The sequence below is a fragment of the Branchiostoma lanceolatum genome, chromosome 18 (assembly GCF_035083965.1).
Source record: "Branchiostoma lanceolatum isolate klBraLanc5 chromosome 18, klBraLanc5.hap2, whole genome shotgun sequence".
NCBI classification, from domain to species: domain Eukaryota; kingdom Metazoa; phylum Chordata; class Leptocardii; order Amphioxiformes; family Branchiostomatidae; genus Branchiostoma; species Branchiostoma lanceolatum.
In genome coordinates this window covers 13,110,049-13,121,159 of record NC_089739.1, presented here as the reverse complement: position 1 = coordinate 13,121,159, position 11,111 = coordinate 13,110,049, and the positions used below count along the sequence as shown (strand labels likewise).

The 11,111-nt window shown below is 40.9% G+C and overlaps 1 protein-coding gene across 1 annotated transcript in view; it reads right to left on the bottom strand.

Annotated features, from left to right (window-relative positions):
- Positions 1-2,595: 2,595 nt before the first annotated feature.
- LOC136423849 (paramyosin-like) overlaps positions 2,596-11,111 on the bottom strand; it is a 25,327-nt gene continuing 16,811 nt past the window's right edge. Inside the window, exons 7-12 of the mRNA XM_066412209.1 lie at positions 9,965-10,120; positions 8,438-8,515; positions 6,698-6,781; positions 5,207-5,365; positions 4,282-4,449; positions 2,596-3,309 (exon numbers count right to left, since the gene is read on the bottom strand). Coding sequence (XP_066268306.1) covers positions 3,127-3,309; positions 4,282-4,449; positions 5,207-5,365; positions 6,698-6,781; positions 8,438-8,515; positions 9,965-10,120 — 828 coding nt within the window. The 3' untranslated portion in view covers positions 2,596-3,126. The remainder of the gene's footprint in view (positions 3,310-4,281; positions 4,450-5,206; positions 5,366-6,697; positions 6,782-8,437; positions 8,516-9,964; positions 10,121-11,111) is intronic.

Below are 11,111 nucleotides of genomic sequence, written 5' to 3'. Positions count from 1 at the left end.
TTCAATGAGTTCCCACCACACAACGACATTGCATTTTTGCTCCATGATGGTCGATATGCGATGGGATAGTGTTATCTGAATTTACTATGGATAGAAATCAGAAAAAGATTGATTTTGAATATGTGACTTTCAGTGCCCTAATATTGCTTAGGGCACCTTTAACATCTGCAAGACTGATAAGAATAATGGTTTATTGGTCAGAAATTACCCGTGCAATGGCAGCCAGATACATTTTTGCTCCTCACTTGCACTTTGGGGAACTGTCGCCATTCGGCGCCACCAGGTGACCTAAATACCACCTTCCCAACCGAAGTCAGATACCCATTAACACCTGGATGGAGTGAGGAAAGTCGCCTTTCCCAAGGGCACAACATCGGGGCATAGCAGTAGTTTCCAACCTGGGACCTTCCTAGCGATTGCACCACACGATTGCTGAAAAGCTGCAATTCTGGAGAAAATTAACCTGTACGAAAACGACATCGGCAACACAAGAGTCAAGAAGCTCACTGAGAAATTCCATTTTCTGAAGTATCTCAAGAAGCTGTTGTTGGAGAATTCTCAGTTTCAGGCAGGCTGCTATAGCTGAGAATCATTGAGTGAAGTGAGGAAAGTCGTGTTAAGTGCCCTTTGCAAGGATTCAACATCGACGGGAAAAATCGGGGACCCCGGATTCGAACCTAGGACCTCTGGGTTCTTGGCCAAACACTGCGACGCCATGCACAGTTGAGGGAATCCAACCAATTTTCTAATTGTAAATCCCAATGTATATTCAATCCAGAGTCTCTTTTTAAACATCAGTCCTTTGTTCGAGTGCTACATGTAATAGACACTCGTACGTTTATAATTAGAAGTGACGCTCTAGTTTCAGTCTTAGATAAGAATGTTTGTAATAGCTTTATTCAAAAATCATTATCTCTCAAAAATATACATTCAAATATCAGCATAGTCATTACTACATGCATATCATAATGTTGCAAATTCTTTCTTCTGCAATAAAATTTTCTACAAGCTTCGACATTATTGTCGGTAATGTAAGAAAAAATAAGAAAATCACCAAATTGTTCACCTTTTAAAGTCAATAATTTCCTTAAGTTGGACATATTCTACTTGTCATCATAATTGTACAGTGTAAAGCGTGTAACTCACTGAAGCTTCGGCATGTTAGCGACCTCACTGCGACAAAGCAAATTGACAGAGCGCTCTATCGATATCATCGATAGAAACAAACCTTTTTACGCTTTTTGTATTTTGTTGTCTTTTTAGTAATACGTTTTGTATGATATTGCCATAATAAAGTCAAGGGTAACACACAAATGTGATTTAGGATGCAGCAATGCCGCCAACGTACTGTACTCCAGTGAAATACCTGCTTGATAGTGGCTTTTTGTAGCCTTTAGATGGAACAATGTCTTAAATATTGTATGAAAATAGCTATAGTATCATGCGTAAACAGTTTTATTGATACAATATCTACTCTAAGATACACCACATTCATTTCACCACTGTTTAGCACCACATGTGAAGCATCGTCTCGTTTTCATGGGTGTTTTCTTGAATAAAAAAAATCAACTGTCTCCAACTAGCAGAGTCTTCAATTACTTGGGTTATTCCCATTGTTCAATATTCTAAAGAAAAGTTGGTCTTTAGCAACCCAATTTGAACAAGTCTTACACATAATCAATTAATCAATTATTAATCAAGTAACTCTTAGCAATATTTCGTTCTGTCATCTTTTGCCTAAATTTATTACACAAGATAATGTTATCAAATTATTTTCAAAAAAGGCATCTACACTGACTAGATATAAAGTTAGCTCACCACTTGGTCCACACTAAAAGCAGCAAACATGCATGTCAAATATCAAAACACAACAAATCACAACTACATGTATACAACAAATCTAAACTACGACATGAAAATCCTTTGGTATGATTTTTTCTACAAGTCTTAAGTGATAAAAAGGGATGTTGCCCTTGGGATAAAAATCTAAAACTGTTACAAAGAACTTCCGAAAATAATTTCATCAGGTTGGTAGAACATATTTAGGATATTGGAGATTCCTTAAAAAAACCCAGTAAGTCTCGCCTGCTCCCTACTTATAGTGGTGAGAAGCAGTACTCCAGTCAGAAGCTCGGGGGAAGATGTCTGACAGACACCGAAACGTCAGCAGGTGATACTTACTGGTTGTGTAAAAAGAAATCTCGAATATCCTATGAAATATTTAAAAAAAACTGTTGTTTTCTTCAATCACAATGAAAGGTTAAAATGTCCTCTCTAGGAATGACATTAAAATGTTGGTAAGACTTATAAGGTAATGCTGACAGAGGGGTTATTAGTAAAGGTATAAAATACTTTGTTCAAGTTTGCAGTGTATACTTAATACTGAGAAAACCGTGATAATAACCTCTTATAGCCCGGGTTCCATCCTCTGTAGTAACCGCTGGCTCAATCTTTTTTTCACTTCAAGCAAAATGATTACTGAGAATGGTTTCCAGGCTGAATCTCTTAGACATCCTTCTTAAAACATTTCATGAGTGACCGAGTGAGTGACTGAGTGAAGTGGTCATCTTAAGCCCCCAACTCACTAGACACAAGACATGTTGGCGACCGAGCGATTTGAGAGAGTGCTCTGTAAAAAACAAATCTTCTTACGCTTTGTGTGTTTTGTTGTCCTTTTAGTCATACTTTTATATTTTGCATAATATTCCCAATATGAAGTCAAGGGTAGCACAAATTCAATTTAGGATGCAGCGAGGCTGCCAGCGTGCCACAGGTCCAGTGAGACGGGCTTTAGGCACAGTGAATAGCAATCTGCTGCCCCATTAGCCTCTAAAAGGCTTAGAACGGGACTACCTTTTTTACCACAATATACAAAACAAATTACAAACACAAATGCACACCAACTTGATTCGTTGGCTCTTGGATTTAAACAAAAATTAAAGCTCAACTGAAATATCAACATGAAAACAGTCTTCTGAGAGGAAAGTCACTCTGTACCTTGGTACACACAGTTTCAGGGCCTCTGTTTTCTTCCTAATATCCTTTTCCTTAAAAATGACACTCAGATGACCAAAAAAAATAAATTGGTGTGGACCGTGTGGCTTATCATTAAATAAAACTACATTTTCAGTATCTGTCAGGACTGAGAGAGCGTGCGCTGAGACTGCGCGTGAGTCGCTGGAGTTCGTCCCACTTCTGTGCCTGGATGGAGCTCTCGAGCAGCGTGGCTGAACGCACGCGATCCACATCGCCCTGCAGGGTGTGGATGTGGTTCCTCAGCCTCAGGATCTCATCCTCCTTCAGGGTCATCTAAGGAACAAGGCGGGGAAAATCAAGACTTAATTTAGTAAAAGTATCTTGTTCAACTTACTCATTTACTAGTTAGATAGTAATAGTAATAATGGTTTATTGGTCAGAAATTACCCATGCAATGGCAGCCAGTGCTGAAATGCTGCAGGGTTTACAATCACATAATACACAACAGATTGCTCCACATATGCACTTTGTGGAACTGTCGCAAGGGTCTGGGCGGCTGCCATTCGGCGCCAGCAGGTGACCTCAATACGACCTTCCCCTACCGAAGTCAGGTACCCATTCACACCTTGGTGGAGTGAGGAAAGTTGTGTAAAGTGCCTTTCCCAAGGGCACAACATCGGGGTATATCGGGATTTCAAACCTGGGACCTCTCGTAACAACCTACCAACTGCGCAACACGATGCCAAGTACTTATTCACTCACTCACTCATTCAAATTCACTCACTCTCATTCATTCACTCACTCATTCCCATTCATTCATTCACTCACACTCAATCTTGATTAAAAAAAACTGTAAATTCGTTTAGCGCTTAAACTCATGCTCCTAGCTGAGTTGGGGGGGGGGGGGGGGGCATCAGCCCTTGAGGGGGGGGGCATCAGCCCCTGACAGTGAGAGATACTGTGTAAGCTTCTTCTACTGGCTACAATTGGTAATATACAACCTGCAAGCCTTCAAAACCAATGTTCATCACTATCTCCTAGCATAATCATCTTCCATTAACTTAGTTCAATGCCTGGAAGTTGTCAACTATGGCCTTGCATATCAAACCCATTAAAAAAAGATTTCTACCTGTTTTTGTAGCTCTGCGACGTGGTCCACGAGCAATGCCTCGTTCTAGTGTCTTATCAACAATATTCTTCAAGCTGTTGTGTTTAACCTTTAGCACACTGAAGTAGCCATTTGGCTACCAATTCTCTATTGATTGCAGGGTAAGGCAGCTGGGAGAAGGTTAAAAAAAATATTACCTGTTTCTGTAACTCAGCTACGTGATCCACGAGCAGTGCCTTGTCGCGCCGCAGCTGAGAGTTTTCCACGTTCGTCGACGTGTGGATGCCTTCCAGCTCACGCAGCTGGCTCTTAGCCGTGGCGCCCTCAAGACGCACAGATGTCCCCAACTCTTCCTGAACACGCACCTACACACAGGGGAACAACATTGTTACTAACTAAACTGTAATCATGGTACATGACTTGTATAGTATAATGTCCGCCTTCCAGTTCACGGAGCTCGCTCTTAGCAGTGGCGCCTTTTAGACGCAGACGTCCCAAACTCTTTCGGAACACGCACCTGAACATAAGGGAACAGTATGGTATTGTTAAAGCTACAGTAGAACTGTAGTATAATGTCTGCCTTCCAGCTCCCTCAGCTGGCTCTTAGCCGTGGCACCCTCAAGTCTCACAGACGTCCCAACTTTTACTGAACAACGCACCATAGAGACGGAGAATCAGATGATACAGTTTGGTTCATGAAGGAATTTATAACAGTAGTGCCTGGTCATAAACACCTTTATCTTACTTACACATGTTGCAATATTGACAGTCCTGTAATTTTCCAATTAGATGAATTATGGTGTTTTTGCATTAATTATGCAAATTAGGAATTTATTTGCATAATTGGTATCTGTTGATGCTCCACTTTCCATAACTATAGGTAGGTAGTAGTTTTTGACAGTCTTTACACTTGCAGATATTAACAATGTAGCCTTAATGAAATCGAGGGACGTTTCATGATATTTCAAAGCACATTGTAGAGGCTGCTGAAAATAAAAATACCGAAAAAATTTGTCAAATGAAATTTCAAATGACCGACATGTTCTCACCTGGTCCTGTGCCTTAGGGCGGTTTACCGGTTATGTAAAACAAACAAACAAACAAACAAACAAACATCCTCACCTGGTCCATGTAGTTCCTGACCTTTGACCTCTCTTCCTCCAGCTGGTTGCGGAGAGTCTCTATCTCGAACTTGAGCTGACGTTCGTTGTCCTGAAGGGACATCACCTCCATTGTCTTGGAGGCCTCACGGGTTTCCTTTTCATCACGGAGGCTGCGCTCCTACAGTTAAACAATAGTATATACATTTAAATGTCACTTGTTTAACACCATATTTTCTTCACCCTCCTAAGAGCAGGACCCCTATTGCTCGATTCGTTGGCTCGCTAGTGTAGGGGCCCTGCTCTTCAGCAACGGTACACACGGTTCTGGCGCCGTTACTGACAGTTGCACATGAATAAATAATGAGCTATTCTTATTTGGCGGTTAATTTGTTCTGAACGATGTGAGACGTAACCTGATTGGTTGATAGCTTCCCAGCGTCCTTTGCGCTTTTGCTTGAGATGAGGTTTAGCAAACCCTATGATTGGCTGAAGCTGTTTTGGTGGCGACGGCGCCAGAACCGTGTCTACGGTCGCTGAAGAGCAGGGCCCCTACGCGAGCGAGCCAACGACGAATCGAGCGATAGGGGTCCTGCTTTTAGGAGGGTGATTTTCTTATGTTCTGAGACTCATGAATGCTGACTGCCTAGAAAAGAACAAGAACCGGAGGGAGTTATCACCCCAGGATTGAGGTGTTGAAAAATGTGCTTTTCCTGGAACTCCAAGGTCTCCTTGTCTTCTTGGAGGCGACACTCCTACAAATTAGGCATAAAAAAAGACTTCAAAAGATTCAGAAGCTGATTTTGAAGAGTCTCGAACTTCAACAGGTTATAGTCTAGACCTGATATGTATTTGCACAATAATTGTACTATCTGAATAAGATAACTAGCATGAAAGGTCATCTAATAAGTTGGTGAGTAAAATTCCTTGAGTTGAAGAACAGTTTCTTTCTCGTTAGGCCACACCAATTTAATTTGTTGCTTCTTGGATTTTTTCAGAAAAAAAATTGGAGGCACAGGGCGGAAAAAAAATTGAAATATTTTGCAAATAGTCTGGGGTGAAGATAAGGGTTTACAGAACATAAAGAATAAGAGGATTATTCACACGACAAGTTTCAGCTTTGTATGGCTCATTTTATGCAAATGCACCCCTTTCTTTGATCCAGTACTATAATGATTATTTCAGTAACAAAACTACCTTTTGCCATGTAATATATGGATTGATATTGAGAAATAGTTTTAATAAATGAAAAATTATAACTTAATATGTATGATCAATGTGACCACACTTTTAGGCATGTGCAAGCCTGTATAATCTATTTTAGTGGCTATTGAGTTTTCCAACTGAACAGATAGTAAAATTGGGAGTTAGAATTTATGAATGAGAATAGCGACCCAATTTTTTTCAAAATGGGAAAAACAGGACAGGCTATTCCGAGAAGAAACAAATTAAATTGGTGTGGCCTTATAATGGAATATCTGTACAGTAACGAGTTCCTTTATGCAACCCTTACCCTGTCCAGTTGTCTGCTCAGCTCGGCGACCTGCTGGCCCAGCAGAGCATTCTCCTTGGTCGTCCGCGCCAGGTCGTCCGACATCTGAAACATCACAGATTCTCAGCCATGCAAATCCACTAAGAGATATAGTCAAACTTGTGTCTAGCAACTACTCAAGGGCCTTGGCATAGGTAGCTTCATGTGTATTATAGAAAGGTGGCAGGTTTGCAATGGATGTCACTTGAATACAGAAGAACGACGTCCAGACTTTGCATGATGTACAAAATGACTAATAAACTTGTGGATGTACCGACTGATAAGAATCTAATGCCAGCTCAGAAGAGGTCTAGAAATAGTCATGCTTTTAAGTACCAGAGATATCCGCCAAGGATTGATGTGTTCAAAAATTCGTATTTCTAAGAACCATAGTAGAATGGAACTTGTTGTCATCAGGTACTGTAGGAGCATCTTCACTAAATAGCTTTAAAGAACGGTTGCAGTCAGATATGCGAAAACTAGGTGTAACAGACCATTCAGCGTAATATAACCAGCTGCTGCCACACCACGTGCCTGCGAAGCTGGTGTGTTACGCTTAATGGCGGTTGTACAGGCTATATAGATACAGATACAGGTATGTCCAACTATAGTTAGTACCTGGGAGACCCTGGTTCAACCCCTGAGAAGATCATCGCCCATCTTTCAGAAGGGACGTTAAATGGAGGTTTCAGAAGGTGCCTTGATCACATTCAAAGGGAAGGGCTAGCAACCCCTCCCTGTACAAATCAGTAGACTGATACACAAACAGCACGGAAAATTCCTGACCTATGTGCCACTAGACACTACAAGGTGGACAACAACAACAACAATAGTGTTTTCAGCACCAGGGACAGACCCATAACAGAGAAAGCAGCATATACTGTAATTCTTGATTTGTTAACTGTAACTTAATTTCAGCTGATTTAACGGTCACTAGTCAACAGCTAAAATTTCATTATCGCAAGTATTTGATCACTAATATTTGAGACGGTAATGTTTGTTCCCAATGTTAAAATTAAGTGCCGTGGCCTACTCCATTTTCCCCAACCGCTACATTTTCCTGCGGCTATATCAAAGTGATTTACAGTACAATGCAGCACAGTCAATAGATAAATGCAGATAAATGAAATGCCCCGTTGATCCATGTAAAGACTTAATGTGTATTGAGTCCAGAACAGATACTGCTATTCGGCCAGTGTACTCTTATCGATAAGTGTGGCAAGTTACTGCTGCAATTTTTGTTTTTTTCACCGTCTCGGACTGTAACTTTATGTTCACTGTTTTCACAGTCACCTCTGTACCATAAACTTATCATCACCGTGAAAAACCTATTGTAATTATTCATGATTCCTTCACACATCCATTCTGTAAATCACTTGCCGCCACAGTGAAGTTAAAGTTCAGTGAAAATTTTTGGTTTTTGATCCCAGCAAAGAGGATGTCGCTAAGGCCACATTAATTTCACTTCTTGGTTAACAGATTTTTAATTGTAACTTTAGCAAAAAAAATCATGAAAACAGAAGGCTTGGGTGAAAACTTGACCCTGTTCACTCCCTGAAACTGTGTGCGCCAAAGTAAAAACATTCCTCTGAGATTCTGTTTTCATGTCATTTTTCCAATCTAGCATTCAAAAAAGATTTTTTGGTGTGGACATGAAAATGAATTGGTGTGGCCTAACCAAAGTATTCTAGTAAGACTGTTGTGAAAAGTGAAGATACTTACCTTATTCCTGAGGAACCTATCCTGGTCAGATGCCATCTCACTGTCCTTCAACTTAATTCTCAGCAGGCGAGTCTCCTCCTGGAATATAGAGACACATGGTACACATTAGAATGATATCATTCACATTATTCTTACACTTCACGAGTGGCTGTAAATGTAGAAATGTTGCGGTGGTTTTATGTTCTTCAGCGCAAACTTAAAACCACGACGAAACTTTTTGCCCTAACCTATAACCTGTAGCACTACTATTGTTTCCAACGCGAACTTAAACCCACCGCGAACACTCCATTTCTCCCTACCGCGAAATATAACCATGTAAACGTAAATGCATTTACAGCAGGCGTTTGTGTTAACATAATAAAAGTATTGTCTGCCATGCATGCTGGATAGGGAAACCTGGAAATTACCAGATAAGTTTGAGTCAACTTTGTATTATTATGTAATTATGATTATATACACATATACACAATCATGCACTTAATAGTGTGATTCTCCCATGTTTAACCAACCACGGTCAAAGCACCTACATACGACATTAACTAAATCTAAACTTGGCTAGGGAACCTAGTAACTAAAAGAACCCAAAATTTTGATGAAAAAACATCCCAAACCATGTAGCTGATTATGCATAGCAGCATGGCAAAAACCTTAGAACCATTGGCAACCAAAAGAAAACTAATGTTGTGCAAAGAGAAAAAAAGGTTGCACAGAAAATCCTTTCCCCAAGGAATACACCAATGGATTGAAAAAACAAAACAGTACTTATGTCTCGGCACACACAGTAATAAAGCATTTATGAGCAAGTACCTCCCAGTCCTGTATTGGAAGGAGATGCAAAAAGCCAAAACTTAGTTGGCGCAAAACTGCAAAACGTGGCAATGCAGTGATAGCAAAATTGCACAAGCTATAGGAATGCAGCAATGCGAGGAAATGAATAGCAATGTTAACAGTTGCTGTAAAAGTCGTGAGGCAAAAGACAGAAATAAAATTGACAAAATTGGCCTAAAAACTGTCTAAATGCTGAAGTGATGCTGCATTGATGCCTGAATGGTCTGGCATTTTGGGCATTAATGCCACCTCAGTCGAAATCTCTTGGTAACTGGGCATCAATGCTGCCCTAATTTGTCGACATTAAACCTTCACTCTGCTGCCTAACCCCTGAACCCCTGGAGTGATGCCGCATTGATGCCTAACTGGTCTGGCATTTTGGGCATCAATGCCACCTCAGTCCAGATCCCTTGGTAACTCGGCATCAATGCTGCCCTATTTTGTCGACATTTAACCTTCTCCCTGCTGCCTAACCCCTGAACCCCTGGAGTGATGCCGCATTGATGCCTAACTGGTCTGGCATTTTGGGCATCAATGCCACCTCAGTCCAGATCCCTTGGTAACTCGGCATCGATGCTGCCCTAATTTGTCGACATTTAACCTGCTGCCTAACCCCTGAACCAATACAAATTTGTTGCCAAAAGGTTAGTTAGTTAAGAAGCCAGAAAGATAACTAATTATCGACTACCATATACTGACCCTGAGATCCTTGGTAGCAGCCTCGGCCATGGCAGCAGTGCCCGTGTAGTACCTGTCCTCCGCGGCAGACAGAGCTGACTGTGTCTTCAGCAGGTCGGCCCGTTTCTCCTCCAGGTGGATCTGGGTCACCTTGTGGTCCGTCGCCCTCTGGTCCAACTGGGGGGAGAAGGGGAGAAAAATCAATGAATGAACACTTTTATTCCAAATTCCAAAAGACATGTCACAAAAAAAAGAAGAGTGCTATAAGCTACCCCCTCCCCGAGAGCTTGTGACCTCTAACACAAGAGAATCATTCCCATTCCTGGAGTCACCAATAGGAGTTCAGGATTCTTAAATTATTACTTTGAAAATCCATCCAATAGGCGCTCATGATTCTCTGTCACTCAACAGAAACCAGTCAGCACAACTTCCAACACCATGGTAACAGACAGTTCTCAGTCTGACAATGATTGGTCCATGTCAGCATATGTGCATAAATCAACATGATTAGGACCTTCCCAATTCTCCTACTCTCAAAGCAGAGGTTAGTCTCCGGCTGTTTTTTTTACATCTTTTCAGGCATTTTTGTCGGGCTTTCTATTCTTTCAGGTTTTCTTTTGGTCAGACAGCCAGACAGCAGCCAAACTACTGACAGACAAAAAGAAAACCTGACAAAATGGATAGCTCGACAAAAAGAAGGAAAAAAAACAGCCGGAGCCTAACCTCTGCTTGGTGAGTACAATTCTCCTGATTTAGAGGTGTTGGCCACCAAGTTTCTAGTGCCCTGACAAGTTTAAAGGCAACCAATATTAGGGCCCGAAAAATTGGAAATAAAAAAAATGCTGAAATCTTTATGGTATTGACATTTACTAAGTTAAACATTGTTTACCACATTTGCATGATAACTTCATACTTTGAGCATTTTAAAACCGCACAAAATCGTGCCGTACGATGATACTTAGTCTGAATTCGCGAGCCTACAAAAACTGGCCACGATTCTCACATCATAACAATTTCGCATTTTTGCATCATAGACATCACTATACATTGATAGTATTGTTTGATCTAAATTGAATCATTGTATAGAAATGACTAAATAAATCCACTTTCAAAATCCAATAGGGCTTATTCACGTGACGTCATCACCCCTGCCCTCCGTGGGCGGCCA